Source organism: Chamaea fasciata, unplaced genomic scaffold (genome assembly GCF_029207755.1).
Source record: "Chamaea fasciata isolate MVZ Bird 193981 ecotype frontalis unplaced genomic scaffold, bChaFas1.0.hap1 SCAF_4, whole genome shotgun sequence".
NCBI classification, from domain to species: domain Eukaryota; kingdom Metazoa; phylum Chordata; class Aves; order Passeriformes; family Sylviidae; genus Chamaea; species Chamaea fasciata.
Genome location: NW_027094089.1, coordinates 46,349,541 through 46,370,000, shown reverse-complemented (window position 1 = coordinate 46,370,000; position 20,460 = coordinate 46,349,541). Strand labels below are relative to the sequence as shown.

Sequence of the window (20,460 nt, the reverse complement as noted above, 5' to 3'; positions counted from 1 at the left end):
TATTCCACCTCTCCTCCTTTTTCAAACTCTCTGTTCAGCTTCTGCTCATGTGCTTGCTCATAGAAGTCAAGGAGCCCATAGAAACCCCTCAGACTGCATCTGGGATTTAGTAAGAGGAGCTTTGCGTCAGTGTTCAGCATCCACCATCTTCTCCTCACCCAACAAGATGCAGTTCAAAGTCGAAAGCCTGTGTCTTGTCACATTCAAAATGATACATTAAATAACTGTGTTTGGGCAGCATTAACTATTCAGCTGACATCACCAGAGATGGCTAAAGGAATATATGCATAATGCTGATGAAATCTCGCTCAGATCTTTTTTTTCCTTTTTAATCCTTTTTAATGAAGCATGGCTTATATATCAGAGCAAGACTTGTTTATTAGTCTTGAAGTGGTTTGTTTGTTTAGGTTTCAGGGGGGTTGTTTGGAAAAACTGATCAGCATGCTTTTGATTAGCATAGCTAAGAGGACTTTCATTTAATGAAATGATTAGTTGATTCACCCAGGTATGCAGCCACACTAACAGCTGCTTTAATGGACACAAAAGATTCTCCTTCAAATACAACCTTTTCTCATTAACATGAAGCGGTACCCATGGATACATGTTAGTTTTAAGGTTGATGAGAATATGTAAGGATAGCTAAACCTGGTGCCAATGAAAGTTATGGAACAGATTTTCTTGAGTGTGTTCTCATGGCACGTACAGGACAAGCAGTGGATCAGGCCCAGCCGGCATAGATTTAGGAAAGGCAAGTCTTACTTGATCAGCCTAATCTGCTGTGACAAGGTGACCCACCTAGAGCATGAGGGAAAGGCTGCAGATGTTGTCTGCCTGGACTTCAGCCAAGCCTTTGACACTCTCCCACAGCCTACTCCTGGAAAAGCTGGCAGCCGAGGCTTGGATAGGAGCACTCTTTGCTGGGTAAGGAACTGGCTGCATGGCTGGACCCAGAGAGTGGTCGTGAACAGTGCTGCATCCAGCTGGGGGACAGTCACCAGTGGTATCTCCCAGGGATCAGTGTTGGGCCCTGTCCTGTTTAACATCTTCAGTGACGATCTGGATAAGGAGATCCAGTCCACTCCACCATCAGTCACTTTGCAAATGACACCAAGCTGATCTGCTGGAGAGCAGGAAATCTCTGAACAGCCTGGATTCATGGGCCAACACCAGTTGTGTGAGGTTCAACAAGGCCAAGTGCCAGGTCCTGCACTTGGATCACAACAACCCCATGCAGAGAGCAGGCTGGGGAAGGGGGGGCTGGAAATCAGCCCAGAGGTAAAGGACCTGGGAGTGCTAGTCAACAGTGGCTGAACAAGAGCCAGCCATGTGTCCATGGTGGCCAAGAAGACCAGTGACATCCTGGCCTGTACCAGCAATAGTGTGACCACCAGGACTAGGACAGTAATCATGCCCCTGTACTTGAATTCACATCTCAAGTCCTGTGTCCAGTTCTGGGCCCCTCACTACAAGAAATACACTGAAGTGCTGAAGTGTGTTTAGAGGAGGCAACAGAGCTGGTGGAGGGTGTATAGAGTAAGTTCTGCAGGAGAGGCTGAGGGAGCTGTGGTTGTTAAGCCTGCAGAAAAGGAGGCTCAGGGGTGACCTTGTTACTCTTTACAACTTCCTGAAAGTGGGGATCAGACTGTTTTCCCAGGCTGCTTCTGAGAGGAGGAGAGGACTTAGCCTCAAGTTGCACCAGGGCTGTCCATGTTGGACATCAGGACTGATTTCTTCACTGAAAGGATGGTCAGGCATTGGAACAAGCTACCTAGGGAAATGGTGAAGTCACCATCCCTGGAAGTGTACAAGAAATAACTGGATGTAGCAATTAGAGTAATGGTCGAAATGCTGGGCTGGTGGTGGATCAAAAGTTGCATTTGATGATCTTGAAGGTCTTTTCCAGCCCTGATGATTCTCTGATTAATGTTGTAGCTGAATTTTTTAATGAAGGCTATTGAAAATGAGCAAAAAGAAGAAACAAAATTATTAGCCAGGTCACTCTGGGCTAAATACTCTGGGCTAAATCACTTTAATATATGATGATAATCACTTTCTCACAAGTTACACCACCCAGAAAGCTCGAACATAATTGCTTCATTCCTGCATTACATGCTGTTTGAAAATGGAGGAATTGTGCCTTTTCAAACTAGAGTCCTAATAGAGCCTTCTGCCTAGTAAAAAGAAATTATATGCTTTCATTATCCTCTTTATATAATACCATCTGTAACCTAAAGGCTATACAAATACAGATTTTGGTGAACAAATGCAAGTTCATGGTAAATGGAAACCATACAAACTTTTAAAATCCCAAGATGACCAGACAAAAAATGCATATAAAACCTAAACACAGTACTTCAGACTGCTTCAGACAAGTAGCTCCCCAGTCATCATAGACCAAGAAGAAAAAGCTACAACTTCTGTGGGAAAAGAGTAAAACAGATGTATTTATTGTATGGGACACAGAAGGATAATGGAGGGAGACGCACAGGAAAGCAGGATTCAACACTGAGCCCAAAGGATGTATCAGGGGGTGATGTGTCAGGAGGCCCTGTTCAATGAAACTGCAAATGCTTTGTCATTGGAAATACTGAGCAGACATGGAATTGGTTTTTCTGCCTTGTGCTCCCAGATATCTTGTAAGAGTTTGGACAGATGGGTTTCATTTCCCTAAATGCAAACACAGATGGTGAGTTTTCTTGATGCATTGCCACTTCAGATCTCCTCTACTGTTTGGTGCTACCGTCTTCCATCTCATGCTGTGACCACTTCAAACGATTCTGTGTTTCCAAACAGAAGTCAATACTACAGGACCTTGACTCGGCGACAGAGGTTCAACAAAGCTGTGATAACACATGAACGCAAGCAACCCAGAAGCAAGAGTGCGCAAAGCCTTTGTGGAAGCTAGACGGCAGTGTTGGCACATGCTGTAAGGCACAGGCAAGCTGCTGCTCGGGGCTTGCACAGCGGGCTCGAACTGTGGAAGCTCCGTTTACAGAAATCGGGTTTCCACCTCCCTTTTTCTCATCTGAAGAAAAAAACGGTTTAGCATCTCTGAAACTTCAGCCTCTAAAACAGCAACCACAAAAGGGGTGCTCAGGGCATAGGGCAAAGCAACAGCAAAAAAACCTCAAGTTCTCAGAGCAGAAAGAACACACCATTTTCCTTAACAGTAAGGTGTTCTTTGCCTTTAATTCATATTTCTGCATGCTAGTGGAGGTCCAGATAAACAGTGACACACCACTAAATGAGCTTGTCATGAAGAGAAAGTTACAGGTTTTGAAATGGCTCTTTACATTCAAATGAAAGAGTGGTGGAGGGCTCTGCTACAAACACTGGAAGAGACAAATGGTTAAAAAGATAAAGACCTTCAAAGACCATATGTTGCCCCAACCAGCCGTTAATCGATTTTACTGTGGTTCTGGCTTGCTTTTAATGGTTCATTTGGCAAGTTGTTGCTGCAGTGATGTCTAATAATAATAATGTAATAATAATCTTTTAAGTGGATACAGATGTGTGGCTATTCATGATTGCTCTAAAAGTGATTTCTGGACTTGGTGAGATGGAAAAACAGAGACAGTGAGTTCCTTTAGTTTGTTCCTCTGTGGCACACATCACACTTAAGAACAGAAGGACAACAGTCACTCTAAGGAAGAGGAAAATGCATTTTCCTCCACTCATTTTGAAATAATTGCAGCAGCTAAGAGCACAACATGGCCAGCAGATAAAGACAGCATTTACTTTATTCACATGATGTGTCTTACTGATTACAGTCATTAAGACAACATATTTTTACTCAACAAATTATTTTTTGGTAGAGTAGTTTCATAGATCTGCATTGCAGATTATATAAATGATATTTTGACTTTATCTTTGTGCTGATTCAAGTAGCAAAGTAATCAAAATTATTAAAATTATGAACTGTAATTAAGATCATATATTGGTTTTTATCGTGAACCAAAAGTTGAGTGCCAGCATTAAAGCCCAAAAGGGAAAAAAAAATTAAACCTAAACAAGTGAAATAATTTGCTGGTTATGCAGCTTGATAATCATATTTTATCCACTTTCATCAGTTGCAGTCATCCTGCTGTCACCCCACATTGCTACAAAGGCTCTCAAACACAGGAAAACACACTCCATGTCCTCTGTTGTCATTTTTCAGATGTAACTGTGGGTGGACAATACCTTTTGCAGCAGGTAGACGTGCTTATTGCAAGAAGGAGAAATTTGTAGAACACTCTCCTTTTAAATTCCTTCCCCTTTTCGTTTCTTTAGAAGATTAAATCCAAATTCCATACAAATTATTCACCTGACTTGGGGCAAATAATCACATCAAAGTAAATAAAAGCATACAATTTTAAAAATCATGCTCTGTGTAAAAGCTCTGCAGTAGGCTTCATATTCATGTCAGGCATCAAGCTTCCCACAACTGTGATAGTTGTTCCCAGTGATTTCAAGGTGACTATTCATATACAAAAGCATGTGATCTTCCATGTTCAGGACGTAAAGCCAATTAATTCAGTTTTAGCTACAAACAAGCATCAAAATAAATTCCTTGTAGGGGTGCTATTCATTATTCGGTATTTAAGTATCACTATGTGGTACCTTCTAAATCATAAATTCACATATCCGAAAGGGACCAATTTGATTTTTATTTATGCCTCAACATATGTTATACCCAAGTATCCTTGTAGGGAGTGTACACGTGTTGGGAACCTTACCCCGGGGAGGCTTTTCCTGGCAGCCGATCAGGGCAGAGAAAGCTTCCACGATCGGGCGGCAAGTGACTCCCACTCCATGGTGGAGCAGATGCCCGGATGCCAGGAAAAAACGCCTGGGAAATCGGGCTGGGAGAGGAGCCTGAAGACAGAGAAGCAATCAGCTGCGACACAACCAATGCCATTTTCTTTGGGTTTCTTGTGGGGATCAGGGACTCGCCCGGAAGGTCGGCTTGGCCTTCCTCCCCTCCATCGCCTTCCCCTCCCTGCGCTCCCGCTTCTCTGGGCAGGGAAGACCAAGACCTGCCCTGCCGTGCTCCGCCGCTTCCCGGGGCTGCTGGTGCCGCCACATCCATCCCAGAGCTCCGGTGCTTCCCTGCACGGAGTGGGCGCTGCCCGCAGCCGCCACCGCCGCCGTGTGTCCCGCCGTGCCCGCAGCCCCGGCCCGCAGCCGCCGCTCGCTGACGCTGGGGACACGCTGCTGCCGCCGCTTGGAAATCGCGCCCCGCCGCTGCCGAGAGCCGCGCAGGTTTGCCCGGCTGGCCATAACCGGGCTTACAGCGGGAACCAGCTGTCCCTGTCCTCTGCTGCTTCTTCTGTCTCTCTTTTGCCCTCTCTGCTCGCTTTTCTATCCCGCTTCGGGGCGAGCACTTACCCTTCTTTATCGATAAACGGTTCTCAGATACAATATTGCTGCGTTTGTGCTTTATTTTGTTCCGAGAAATCTATCAGTAAGAATTCTCTCCAACTCCCCGTTTTACAGCAGGATGGGACACATGGGTTGAGATAAAGAGAGTTTACTAGGGAAAGTAAAAGTCACACAAAGAAGCAAAGAAAATCAAGGAATTCATTCATTGCTTCCCATAGGAAGGCAGCTGTTCACCCATCTCCAGGAGCGCAGAGCCCCTCATGGATGGGAAGGATGGTTTGGGAAGACAAATGCCCTGACTCTGAACTTCTTCCCTTTCCTTCTTCTTCCTCCAGATTTATATGCTAAGTATGGCACCATAACGTATGGGATTGGCATATCCCTTAGGTCATCTGGGGTCAGCTGCATCCCCTCACAATTCCTTGTGCAGCCTCCTTCCCTCAGCCTCCTCGCTCGTGGGGTAGGTGAGGAGCAGCAAAGCCTTGGTACTGTGCAAGCACTGCTCAGCAGTAACAAAAACACCCCTCTGTTACCAACCCTGTGTTCATCACAAACCCCAAATCCAGCCCCATACCTGCCACTGTGAATAAAATAATTGCTAAAACCAGTACACAGACCCTCCTCTTCTGATTCTTAGATGCCAGCATAAATGATGACAAAGTTTTTCAGATAACCTGAAGCCTTTCTTGTGGGGTGCCTCACCCAATCTGAAGTACTGTCTAGCTCTGGTGCCTCTGTATGGACACACCTCTGGTTCAAGGTGGGCTGCAAAGCTATGCCTGCTGGCCTCCTCCCCACACAGCACCGACCCCAGCACAGGCAGCAAAGACAGGGTCTTTCTCTGCCAAGGAGAAGGACCATAAGGAGCTGATGCTGCATTACCCAGGGTCTGGCATTAGGCACAAAAGGTGGTTGTGCCCAAAGGAATATCTGAGGGATTAGTTTTGGATTTTGGGATGCTCAGCCAGAGCCTTATTTGCTCTTTACCTTGTGCTAGATAGGGAATTCCTGTGGGGAGCAGACACTGGAAACAGTGTTTCTGCCTGGGCCTTAGGAGTGGGCATATAAAATTGCCATTTTCAGGATGACTTCCTGACTTTGTGCAACAGCCACAGAGACCAGTGGAGCTGCAGATACCGTCCTTCTCTTCCTCAGCTTTCCCACTCTCTTGTCTCAGTTTTCTTCCTCACCCTGTCCCCTTCTCCTTCCTCACCCTGTTCCCTTCTCCTTCCTCACCCTGTCCCCTTCTCCTTCCTCCTTAGTGTCTTCATTACACTGATCCATATGGCTTTAACAGAATATCATTGACCTCTAGCACTACAGAATGCTGGTGCTTTCTTACAAGCCTCCCACTTTCTATTTTCATGGTCTCTGAAGTACAGGCACCTTAGACCAAGCTGAGGGGCTGACCTGCTGCCATGTACTGATCTTGGCTGCTGTATCCCTGCACAGGTTTTATTCTGCTGGTGCTTCAGAGACGGCTTGGACTCCAGGCTGTGTCTCTTCAGACTGTGGGCCCATTACAGATTTGTACAATATCACATCTAAAAGGGTAGAAATAAACTTGCATTTTCAATTTTCAGATATGCGTATGCAAATGAGGATGCCTTTGAAACTTGAAGAAGAGAATGGGGGTTTGCTCTGTTTCTGTAATTCACATTATCTTCTTGTCCCACCCTTATCTATTTTTTCTCCTGCTTTCGCAAGTGCTGCAAGGAATGAGCTAACTTGCCTTTAAAACACAACAAATACAATGTGGCACAGCATGAGTGTTCTTGTGCTCTCCTTCCACCACACTGTAATTTCAAGTTGTTCACATGGCTCTTTAAGCAGGAGTATGATAATAGATTGTATCATATTAAAAATAAGGACTCTCCATTTTTTTTTCTCACTCAATATAGGTGGCATTTTTCTTATTTAGTGGCTGGATAAGCAAATATTCACTGCATTTATTTCATGTGGTTGCATTCTGCTCAATGATTATGTTATCTCTTTATGTAGTACCATACCATGTAAATTTGGATGGAGGGAGTGTAGATTTTTGCATTGCAGGCTGATTGTAAACCTCAGCACTTAGTAACTGTTTTTCTGGCAGCCAGTTTAATCACATGTCCATGATAAAGGAAAGCACATGTGATTATATCTGTATACTGCCTTTTTGTGAATATCAAGGTAAATTATTTTACCTCAGAATTAAAAAAAAAAAAAAAAAAAAAAAAAAAAAAAAAAAAAAAAAAAAAGTCTTAAAACTGTGGAATCCAGCTGGACACCTAACTTTCCAAACTCCAGGAATGCTAAAATTAAATAAATCATATAAAAATCACACTTTTAAATCTTCTCACATTGCCAAGTTTCATCTTAAAAGGCTTCTCAAATGTCTAAAGCTCAAAGCATGTAGATTGTACCTTTGTGACTGAAAACCCTTGGGAGTTTTGCAGCAGTTTTTAACTTTTAAACTCTGAAATGCAGTAACATAAGGCATAGCACCAGATTTCAACATTTTATATATTCTCTAGTTAAAGCTGCTTATATAACTTAATGTACAGTTCATGCCTTGCAGCATCAGCCTGACTCTGAGAACTTGCCATGCTTACAGATCATGCTGGGTCCCAGAACCAGGCTGTTCCATATTGACTGTTTAGATGTCTAGAGTATATTTAATTTAAAAAAGAAAATTAATTAAATAGGCATCTGGCAGCTTACCTGGGAATACTCTGTGCTTTCAGAGAGGTGCAGTTTGAGTTGCAGGACCTCATAATTTGTTGCAATTTATTTCTTTAATGACCTGACCATTTATAGGCAAGTACAAAAAGGGTTTATCTTTTTCCTTTCTCCAGCTGCAACATAATTATGTGGCATACAACAAAAGCAGCATTCCTACTGCATACAAGGAGCAGAGGAGGGAGCCCCAGAAGCCTTCCTGTGTACAGGGCTCAGCTGTCATGGAAGCAAGACAGGATATGAATTACCTTTGTTATTTTCTCCCTTATGGTCTCTACTCGACCTGGCTCATCCTGTTTATAAGAAGCTGCTGTTACAGCAGGATATCACTTCAGTCCCTGTTCACAAGTGTTGGCTGTTTTGTTCCAAGACGTCAGGACAGATAATTTGGGGGTAACTGGCTAAGGCTTCTAATAAAACCACTGTGCCCTTTTTATTTCTGTACGTATTTCCAGGTAAATTTTTCAGTGCATGTTTCTGCTATTGTCTTACACCAGTTCCTGCCGTCCTGGGTTGGAATGCTTTTTCTGACTTCATTCCACCATGGAAAGCATGCGTTGTCTTATAGTGTTCACACCTGCCATTCACCTCTTTTTCCAAGGTTCCCTGTTTGTACACTCAGTGATGTGTGCTCTGAATACATTGCAATGAAGGACCAGAAGCTGCCCAGGATCACAAAGCAACACCTCTGTAAGATCTGAAATGCCTACCAAACAAGGATTCTTTTAAGTACTGTCCTGCTAGCATTCTTCTCTGAGGAGGATGGAGTCACTGCTGGTTTTATTGCTCTTATTTTGTGGCATTAGGTTTAGTCATTGTGTGGACAGGCTGGAAGCTTAGATATTGTGACCTAAGAGGACAATATGCATTAAATCCTTGGAAGGTTAAAAGTTCTGTATATGTGGTTTTACCTATTAGTGAGTGTGGAAAGTTTTCAATGCTGTCCTTGCGTATCCGTGAAAGCAGGTGATATAATTTCTTCCCTTTATCAGGATTATTGTTTTTGCTTTTTCCTGCTCACCTTCCTGCTTTTGTACATGGCTGCTGCTCCTAATGCAGCTTGAATCTGCTTTATACAATCTCTCCTGTCTTACAGTTCAAAACTGCCTTCAGTCTTGGGCAGAGCCAAAAGCAAAGCAGATCCTGGCCACAAAGCAATATTGCCGCACGGACAGTCTTTAAAATAACAACCTTGGTTTCTCCCTCTGCTTAACAGCTTCTGTTTCAAGCCCTTTTTGACCCAGTTTTCACATAGCTTGCGAACTCACTGCTTGTTTTACTTTGTGTCTGCAATATGGCTCACTCTGTTCAGTGATTTCCACTTGACTTCTCCAGTTTAACTTGCTTCTTTGCCATCAGCCAACCAAAGGGCAGGCGTTGAATCTGTTTAAGGCATCAGGTTATAATGTAGGCACTGTTTGGCTGGTGGATCCCTGCAGGAGTGTGGGGAATGACAGGAAGATGTACAGCTTGCTGGTAGAAGGCAGTGCATTTCTGAGCTTGAAGGCTTTGCATAGGAAAGCCTGTGCCAGGGAATATTAAATATTATTCCATGTTCAAAAATAAAAGTCTGAAGATTATGCTGAATTTCTTTCTATGTTTCCTTCCAACTGTTACCCAGAGAACTCCTCAAGAACTCCTCAAGAGGAGCATGCAATTTCACAAATATTCAGTCCCTTTGGTAAGTGCCTGCATGGTGTCCATACTTGTGTTTTTGATTATGGTGCTGGTTTAGACTGTATATATCCTTTCATGTCCAGTTTTTGCTTAGATGATAATAATTAATTTTCTTTTAAAACAAATTTTATTTCTTTTTCTCTTAGAACATCATTATTTTATAAAGTAAAATAGCTCACTAGATTGTGGGAAAGGAGTGGCTTAAAAAGGCGGCTGTGGAAGCTAAACCTTTGCTTTCTGAGTTTCTGACTCAATTCCCATTCACCTATTAGTGAGCAATGCTGCCATCCAACAGCTGCCTGCAGCTCACATCGAGATGGTTGCTTAGGACCAGTCCTTGAGGCTACAGGGAACTAAAGTAAAGAAAAAAAAAAAGAAAAAAAAAAAAAAAAAAAGGAAGACCCTCTAATCTCTACTGCAAGTGGGGACCTTGTGGGCACCCTTTGGCTAAGAGCCAAGAACAGAGACCGGAGATACACACAGAGCATCTGCTTGGAAAAACTCCGTATCTCAATGAGTAAACGCAGCCCATCATTCACAGGTCAGGATGTGACTCATGCTCCAAGGTGCTTTGCAGCAGGGATGACCTGACTAGCCAAATGGTAATCCTAAAATGTGGGAGGTACTAGGTGCTTTCTGTTAGCTGAGAGTTTGCAGAAGACAGCAATTTTTCGCCAAAAGCCAGCACCAGTAAGCTGCCGACAGATGCGTCTCCTGACACCAAATGCCCCATCTGCCTGGACAGATTTGACAACGTTGCGTATCTGGATCGCTGCTTGCATAGGTTCTGCTTCCACTGTGTCCAAGAGTAGTCAAAAAACAAAGCAGAATGCCTGCTCTGCAAGCAACCCTTTTTTTCCATTTTCCATACCATTCGTGCTGAAGATGACTTTAAGGAGTACATACTCAGCCATTTAGAAACCAGCTCTTTTGCCAGCCCCGACGTTACTGCACTACCTTAACAAGGGAACGCCGCACGCGCAGTTCCCCTTCCCGAAGGATGCTGTCCCCTCCAGATAATGGGATGTTGTTTGAAGGGTTGTCGAGTGAGCCGAGGCGACACAGACACAGAGAGATCCAGCAGATGATCAGGAGGCTGGCCTCAAGGAGGAAGGCTAGCGCAGAGGGCAGGTCTCTGCGACAGATCCAGGAGGAGGACATGATCAGCTTCCGCAGGGCTCTGTACCGCACCGGCGTGCGCATCCGCAGCATTCAGGACGGCGGCCGATACCGGGAGATTTCGGCAGAGTTCTTCCGCCGCAACCCCGCTTGCCTTCACCGGTTGGTTCCTTGGTTGAAGCGAGAACTTACAGTCCTGTTTGGTGCCCACGGATCTTTGATCAATATTGTGCAGCACATAATCATGAGTAACGTAACTAGATACGATCTGGAAAGTCAGGCCTTTGCTGATGATTTAAAGCCATTTCTGCTGAATCGGACAGAGCACTTCCTGCATGAATTCATCAGTTTTGCTCGTTGTCCTTTCAACTTGGAAGCGTACGATCAACATGCCAATTATGACTGTCCTGCGCCATCATATGAGGAAGGAAGCCATTCAGACTCATCAATTATTACAATATCTCCAGATGTGGCATACCCGCAAGGGCCAGGTAATAGTTTGTCTGTACCTGGTCTTGGTCAGGCCCCCTGGGATGATGAAACCCCAGGGCCTTCCTATTCCATTTCAGAAGAGGTTCATGCAACCGTAGCTTCTCCTCTGGAGTCATCTGGAAGTTCTGATGAGGACTCTGCTTCAGGGAGTCGAAGAACTAAACTGCAGACTGAGTTACAGGCTAATGCCGACTCAAATGACAGTGGCTCTTCCTCAGACAATTGTGTCATTGTTGGGTATGTTAAGCCGTTAGCTGAGAGGACACCAGAGGTGGTTGAGCTGTCCTCTGACTCTGAGGAGTCGATCAAGGAAGAGAAAAAGGAAGATGTCAAGAAACAGTGACCGGTCCAGTGTCACAGCTGGAGTGACAGTGAACTGAGCAGGAGCTTCTCACCCCATTCCCCAGCAAACAGGGAGGATGTAGGAAGTTGTAGAAGATAGATACAGTGCCATTAAAAGACCATGTGAGCTTGTCTTTAGAGCTTAACTTTTTAGCTTGCCTATCATCAGCCTATTGCCAATTTTATACCTTGATTTCAAGTTCCTAAAAAGCTGCATATGCCTGCCAGGAAATAATAAGATTGGAATGACTGGAGTGGGCAACACAGGAAAAATACTCAGAAATGCCTGAATTCCACGAAACACAAACTCCTCTGTGAAAATGTCTTTTCAATCAATTGTAATTACAGCTGTCCACTGATAACCTCAGGGCCAGGGCGAGATATTAGATTAATGCCATCAGGTGTGCTGGACTTCACAGCCAGACTGATTTAATGAGTTGCCTCAAAAGGTGTTATAATGGATGTGAGTTAATCTCCTCACTGTGTGACTAGATCTCATTGCTTGAAATCAAGTTGCCTGGTCTGGCAGACAGTGCAGCCTGGAACATCAGCTTAGCAAGCAAGGCTAAGCCATTGGAAAGCATCTCTTCTAAAGGCAGAGGTGTGGTTCTACTTGCTGCTCTAAATACTATTTTATTAATTCTTTAATTCATGAGGATGTTAGGGGATGCTGCCCTGTGTTCAAGACAAACAAAATCAAAGTTTATTACAGTACTGATCTTCTCCGGGGGAAAAAAACAGAGCAGAAAACCTTATCTCACATGAAGTTTGCCTATTTCTTCACTCCTCTGTCCTCACACATTTTATTTAGATACATACTTCACATGCCAGGTTTCCTTATGAATGGTTAGTGGGAAATGCAGTTCACTCCCAGATAAGCATTCCTGACATTTCCTTCTTTATATTTGCTCTGTCCTGACACAGAAAAAGCCAACATGGAATTTCTTGTGTGCTCTGGAGGATTTGGGAGTGGTATGATCCTGAGTCAGTGTTGGGAAAGGGAGGTTTGAGATGAGACTTAAAAGCTAACAATATGCCTTTCTGTTCAACTTACAGTCCTACTGTAACATCAGAAGACCCTGATGAAAGGGGAAAAAAAATCATGGGTGTTGATTTTTGCACTGTCAGTTCAGACTCTGTCCAGGAAATGGACCATTTTTGATAATATACACTTCTGTAGATAGTTGAAGAGTTTGGATTATGTTGGGCTTTGTTAGTGGTAAAAAATATCTTCTTGATCCTTTGTTACCTTGTTCTCACTGTACATAATTGAGAACTTTTTCACTGAGGCTCACCTGATAATTTTGAAGCATTTGGACAGCTTTGTTTCAAGTTGCTATTTTCAAAGTCAGTAGGAGGAAATAAAGTATGTGACTGATGCATAACTCTTTCAGTGAGGCACCAGAAACAAGAAGGTCAGCTGTAGTGGTAACTTACTGGTCATACCTCATATGCCACATGGTTTTCTGAAAATCAAGAGGCATTATACATGAACAGTAAAGATGTCTCTAATTTCACTCCATGCACAGGCTGTTTTATTCTGTTTTATTAAACAGAATGAACAGAAAGAGAACAACAATTCCATGTTGTTCTCTTTCTGTTCATTCTGTTTAATAAAAGCTGTGGTTTAAGGTTAATTAGATTAGTTTTCCACAGTTTGGAAGCCATGGGAAGATGAAGAGCAGCAAATAGATGAGATGCTCAGGAGAACTCCACTGGCTTTGACGATGCATCATCCCTGTGGGATCTCTCTGCCATATACCCCTTATGAAAAATCCATTAATTCAGGTAACCTTTTTGATAAAATCTTTTGCTTCAGAAGAAAAAACCTCCACACTGAGTCTATGCCAGAAGTCCATGATCTTTGCCTGTCACATCTTTTGTATGTGGCAAAAGGCTGGGCACTTTCAGGAACAAAAAAATACAGATAATGTCCCAAATTCAGGCAGTAGTTCCATATATAAACACCTTAAACTGTTTAAGCTGAAGTCACTTGATGTATTTTGGAGTTAGTGTTGCTGTGGTGTAGCAAACCCCCTTGCAGCCCTTACCCTTATATGTCTGTACTCTTATGCAGGTAGTAAGTGCATTGGTTGGTGATTTATGCCTGATTCACATTTTTAAGGCACTCAGAAGAAATTTGGGAACAGAGCACTGAGTAGCAATTCATTGGGCCACACTCATCTAGCCCATGGATCAAAACCAAGACACTGATCTTTCAGCAAAAACTCAATGGCCTAGGATGAAAACCTAGCTGGCCAATTTAAGCTAGACAGCTAGTTCTTGGATGGCTTTTAAGACACAGTGTCTGTGTAGGTTCTCACATGTTGGCCGAATCAGTTTCATACTGAAGTAATTTAACTTATCCATGCAGGCATGAGAAGAGAATAAAGTCCTTAAAATAACTGCAGATTTGTAAATATGGAATATAAAATAGGTGTTATCACCTGGCTTTTAATTGTGTGTTAGTTCTTTAGGCTGTTTGAAAGCCTTATTCAATGCTTTTAATAGAATTAAAGTACCATTTTTATACTGTGGAGTTAGAGTCTGCTGCCTCTATCTTTCTTAACTTGCACTTCAAAACTTTACCCTTACTATTTTCAAAGGAATATTGTGTGAACTTAGCAAAAAATTGACTTCAATTTGAGTTTTTAATTTTCAACTTGGGGCGAGTTGTGCTTGAACTTACTATAAATGTAGCAAAAGAAGAAACAGGCTTTTTTTCTACTCTTTTTTCAAAGGCATGACTTTGCATCTGCTGAGCTGATTGTGTCAAGAAAGAGAGTCAAACTTTAGTTCGGTGGATATGGCCTTGTTTTCTAAAGGGCAAGTGGTTTTAGAAGCCTCTACATTGCATTTTGCCCCCTGGGAGGGATGGAGGTGTGTGCCTGATTTGACAGTTCTCTACATTCACATGCATACAATCAATCTCTGGTTTTCATTTGGGTTTTTCACACAATATAGCAGGGAAAGAAGCATTTCTGTTAGTGAAAAATATGACTGTGAAAACATTAATTATCAGCAGGCTGCAGGGACAGCTTCCTGTCTTCTAAAACTAATAGTAACTCAATTCTATGTGGCAACTGACATTGTCCACTTAAATCAGCACAGAATTTTTATACCGATTTCTAAAGCATCACTTACAGTTTCATTATCTAACTTAAATAGCAAAAAAACCATAGGTGAGTTATGCTTGACCCTGAGGAAGCAAGAAAAGAATATATGCTTATTATTAAAAATCCTACAAAGCTACTTTTACAATTGATTCCAAAACTAGAAGTATGTACTCTTCAAATGAGCTCTTTTCCCAGAAGCTGTTTAGAACTGTGGCTAAAAAAGATTAATTGGCCAACAACAGGCTGAAACATGAGCAAAGTAGTTTTGAGATGTAGTTATGTTACTTTCTTCCTCATGGGCAAAGGCCTCCTAATTCAGAAAAATTGATAGTGGTATTGACTTACTCATAGACTATTTGTGGGTTAACCTTCCACAGAAAACACAGCCAGTTTACTCTAGTCCACTGATACCCATCAGAAGGCATGATTTTCTAAGATTTTAATATTTCAAGAAATTGCAAATTATCCATACTATCTATTCAAATGTAAAGTTAGTAATAAGAGATACAACTACTGTATAAAACATATTAAATTACATATTTTTACACAAACTTTTTCCTAATACATATTAATATATCCCGTTATATCTGGAATAGTAATGAAAGTTGTTTCTGAATTTGTAGGTCTGTCCTACTATTTATAGTAAAACATTTCTTTTTTATCCAAAATCAAAATTCCCTACGCAGATTTGGTTGGTTGTTGTTGTTTGATTATGTACTGGATTTTTTTGCCGGAAGCCAAAATTAATGGACCATTCAGAAAGAAACAAGCTGTCAGGAAAAATACAAATCAATCATCCATGAGTGGCTGATGTCCCTGTGTGTTCACTTGTACTGGACAGACTAAGGGAGATGGTAAAAAATACCCCACTCTGCTGACTTGCTTCATCTTGAGGAGGGAAAATTGCCATTGCCTGCCCAGTGGAACTGTCTCCCTTCCTATCCTACCCTTCAGAGCAGTGTTGTCCACTGTCCATCTTCCTCAGATTTTTGAATATCAGACTCGTTGTCTTTTAATCTGGGACATTGCACTATGACACCTCAGGTTTTATTTTGTATTACTCTCTACAGTTCTCCACTGTCATTCTTTTGCAGCCCACACTTCCCACATGGGAAGTTCCCAAACAGTGCCCACACAGTTTCCAAAACTGTGTTTCAGTACAGTTTCAGAAGTCTTTAATAGAAATTATATGTTAGCAGTGTTTTTAAGGGCTCTTTAAAACGCTCTCTGGCTTGAGAGATGCTGTATCATCACAGGAGGACTGTGGTCAATGACTAGCTCTCACCTTGCCTGTGAGCACAGACAACTTTCTTAGCAGCTCATCTCCTCAGCTTCTGCTCAGGGAAACAGGCACAACTGTATTTTCCTTCACTTGTTTTTGGAGCATTCTACATAAGACCATAAACTCCATGGAGTGTATGCTATCTTTTACACTGCCACAAAAATTTGGCCATCTCCATGTTCCATTTACATATGGCTCCAACAACAGTTCTGTCAGACCTCCTTGAAACCTGAGATCAAGCCTAATGAATTGCAGTTATTTGAGGAGGGGTTAATTTCTGACACCTTTGTCACTAGACTAAATCCCTCCATTCTTTTCTGACACAAAACCCTTTTGGTTGCAGAAAATAAGATCTGTAGGCTACTGCCCAATGTTGCATTGCTTAAAGCCAGGCAAATTATCATAATTAACTACCTTTTGAATTGATGTATTTTGAATAGGTAACTCCTAATAGGTGCCATATATCAGCCCAGGAATGGGAACAAGGACTGAAATGTTTACATTGCTTAGTTTAGTTCTCTTGAGGTAAAACACCCCAACAAGTGTCTCTCTGCTGAGAAGGCAGCCCAGCTTTACCAAGGCAGGGTTTGTTGATTATAAGTCATGGGCTTTCTTCTTGTAAGAGGTGATGAGATGTGTCTTGGTTTAAGAAGACAGGTGTCTGCCAGGGAAAGCCAGAGGTTCCCTTGGAATGGAGGCTGTAAACCCCCTCCCTCCAAAATATTATTATTTTGATATTAAGGGGTTTTCAGGCAAAGTTATAGGAATAGGAATAACAGTTCTTTACTAAGAATATTAAAAATAAAAATGTAGTAGTACAAAAATGCAAATAAACGAAAAAAACCACTGACAGAGTCAGAATACAACCTGATGCCCTGTTGGTCAGGGTGTTAGTAGCAGTCCAATTAAGTCCTCCTGGAGTGACAGATGTAGTTCTGTTGAAAGCAAGGATCCTGTAGAAGGGTGGAGTTTTCCTCTGAAGGTCCAGTGGTGGTGGGATGGGTCCAGTCTTCCTATGGGAATCCAGTGTAAAAACAGGCTGCCTTGGTGTTCTGACTCTCCGATTTTATCCAAGTAGAAATGTTTGGCTCCTTCCCTTGGGTGGAGCATCTCACAAAGGGATATGTAATTTTATCAGTCAAGCAGTGAGCCTTAATTGCCCATTAACAGAAGATATCCCCCAGAATAGAGGATGGGTTTTGGAAGAGATAAACACTTCCCCAACCTGTTTCAATCGATGGCAATAGAATACATACTTTTGGTTGCATCTTGCATTGCAACCCAAGACAGATGATAATGAGCAAATACATTCAGCTGCAAATTTCACGTAAAATGTAGTCCACAAGCCTTTGGAATGCAAATAATATAAAAAATCCACTTGGAAGCAGGTTACCTCCATGGAGAAGTCAGCTGAGCTCTGCATATTGTCAGAACCTTGGCATCCCTTTTTGTGAGCCATACTGTAAATTAGAATATGAGCCCTTCTTGGAGACATACGGTATTTGGGTAAATATAATCTCTGTAGTCTGACCCTGCAAACAGGGTATATCAATTTCGCATCCCGCTGTAAAAAGAGGGGTTGGAGACGATTCTTACTGATAGATTTCTTGGACGAAAACAAAGCACAAACACAGTGTTATAAACAAGGCCGTAGATTCTGTATTAGTAAAAAAATGGCCAATCATTTATTGAAACAAATGACTACTGGAACAACAAAAAAGCTGGGCTAGTCCCAAACTCTTTACAACAAGCCATAGTACTAAGGTACGTATAGTACTATATGGGCCCTCCCCCCCTTAGGGAGCCCTATTCCTCAGGGAAAAGACACACCCTTAGACCACCAGTCTCTTTTTATGTCCTCCGTTCTTTCCTTGATTTGTGGATTTAGGATCCTTGATGTGATTGGCTCATTCTGTGGGGTTTCATTGGTCCTTAGGAAGAGTTGTTCTGGACCAATCATTCCTTCCTGCTTTTGAATGATTGGTCCATTGTGCCCACCAATCATGACCTGGAGTGATGGTCTGATCCAGAGCCTTCTGTGGAGGAAGAAAGATCCGCGCTCCCCCCCACCCCCCCACCTTTTTCCCTTTCTTTCTCTCTCTGGCATTAGCATTGGAAAGCAATGTTAATTCTCTAACAACCCTTCAATTATAACCTCTTACACTCAGAATTAGCAGTAACTATGTAGAACTTGCAGTGACAACCCGTACAAAGTTGCGAATGGAAATTGAACTTATAAGATACATACATATACCTCTATAACTAACAAAGGTTAGTTTTAGGGGTATATGTATGAATCTTTAAACATTTATGACACACAGCAATATTGTCTCTGAGAACTGTTTATCAATAAAGAGGGATAAGTGCTCCCCCCGAAGCGGGATAGAAAAGTGAGCAGAGAGGGCAAAAGAGAGACAGAGGAAGCAGCAGAGGACAGCTGGTTCCCGCTGTAAGCCCGGTTATGGCCAGCCGGGCAGCTGGAGCCGGGCAAACCTGCGCGGCTCTCGGCAGCGGCGGGGCGCGATTTCCAAGCGGCGGCAGCAGCGTGTCCCCGGCGTCAGCGAGCGGCGGCTGCGGGCCGGGGCTGCGGGCACGGCGGGACACACGGCGGCGGTGGCGGCTGCGGGCAGCGCCCACTCCGTGCAGGGAAGCACCGGAGCTCTGGGATGGATGTGGCGGCACCAGCAGCCCCGGGAAGCGGCGGAGCACGGCAGGGCAGGTCTTGGTCTTCCCTGCCCAGAGAAGCGGGAGCGCAGGGAGGGGAAGGCGATGGAGGGGAGGAAGGCCAAGCCGACCTTCCGGGCGAGCCCCTGATCCCCACAAGAAACCCAAAGAAAATGGCATTGGTTGTGTCGCAGCTGATTGCTTCTCTGTCTTCAGGCTCCTCTCCCAGCCCGATTTCCCAGGCGTTTTTTCCTAGCATCCGGGCATCTGTCCCACCATGGAGTGGGAGTCACTTGCCGCCCGATCGTGGAAGCTTTCTCTGCCCTGATCGGCTTCCAGGAAAAGCCTCCCCGAGGTAAGGTTCCCAACACGTGTACACTCCCTACAAGGATACTTGGGTATAACATATGTTGAGGCATAAATAAAAATCAAATTGGTCCCTCTCACCATGGGTTTTTTCATTCTTATCCTTTCAATTCTCTTCTCCATCCCACTCTGGACAATGTCAATTTGCCCAATTACACATATGAAATGAAACCTGTTTTCCTAATGTTTTAACTTGCTCTCTACCCTCAACACCACATGTTGGAAGCTAATGGGCTTGGAGAAAGCCAAGTTTCAGCGATGACAGCCTTTCCCCAGGAAGGATTTGTACTGAATGTGTCCATCCCCAGATAGAGCTAAGATGAAACGTGAGCTGGCTGACTCTGGTAGCACATGCAATAAAGGCAGGCACATGCCTCCTCCCCGTTGCGGCCTTTACCCAGTGCTTCATGTCATGGTCAGAGGATGCCAATATCACAGTCGGAAGAGGGGTCTGATACGATGACAGCTACACCTGACAGCCAGGCAGGAAGGAAGCTGTAAATTGGCACTGAATGAAACCTTGATGGACATCAGAGACAGACTGACGTGGGATACCCATCACTGAACAACCTCCTTCCCAGAGCTACTCCACCTGCCAACACTAGTCTGACCCAGAAGCTGCCAGCTGAAATTCTATCCTGCAAGCTGAACTGAGTCCCTTGTGGGCTGAAAGGTAAATGCATCCACAGGTGCAGATGAGACAGAAGTATGGATTATCCCATCTCACAGCAACCCCACAAAAAAATATTGTCCCCATTGTATCTTGCAAACCTGGATGCATATGCTGGGGGTTGACACAAGTGGAAATCCTACAGCATGTCCAAAAGGATCCCTGAAGTTCAAAGAGCAAAGAACATGGTAGAGAAACTGCCCCCTTCTGATCCTTGTCATATTCAGCTTTCTTTTCGTGAGACCTTCTCTCATTGTACCCCTGCTGGTTTTGCTGCTGCTCCAGCAGTGCAGAGGTCCCTCCAAGAAGACAGAGTAGTCAGCGTTTACCTTTGGGCCTCACATTGCTTTTGAGCAGAACTACAAAAGCAAGAGGCTATTGCTTTCAACCATGGTGTTGAAACATCCTCACTACCACAGTGATTATGACAGGGGCAAGTTTTCTGAAACTGGACAAAGCCTGGAAAGCCCTCTGTTCAGAAGCTCTGAGACTCTGCTGTGACAGCTGGCTCCAGTCTGACAACAAGGGTCAGACATGAGCACTGATTTTACAAACCACAGGAGTCACACCAAATCATTAGAGCTAGGAACCAGTGGGCGTCAAAGCAACATGCTCTTGCTGCAAGCATCAGACTGAGACCTGGTCAA

At 43.4% G+C, this 20,460-nt stretch overlaps 1 protein-coding gene across 1 annotated transcript; it reads left to right on the top strand.

The window, feature by feature from the left end:
* The first annotated feature begins 10,275 nt into the window (after positions 1-10,275).
* Positions 10,276-18,927, top strand: LOC136289046 (E3 ubiquitin-protein ligase Topors-like). The gene is given in 4 exon segments (XM_066182512.1): positions 10,276-10,303; positions 10,411-10,701; positions 10,704-11,794; positions 18,583-18,927. Coding segments are annotated over 4 exon segments (1,755 nt in total).
* Positions 18,928-20,460: the final 1,533 nt, after the last annotated feature.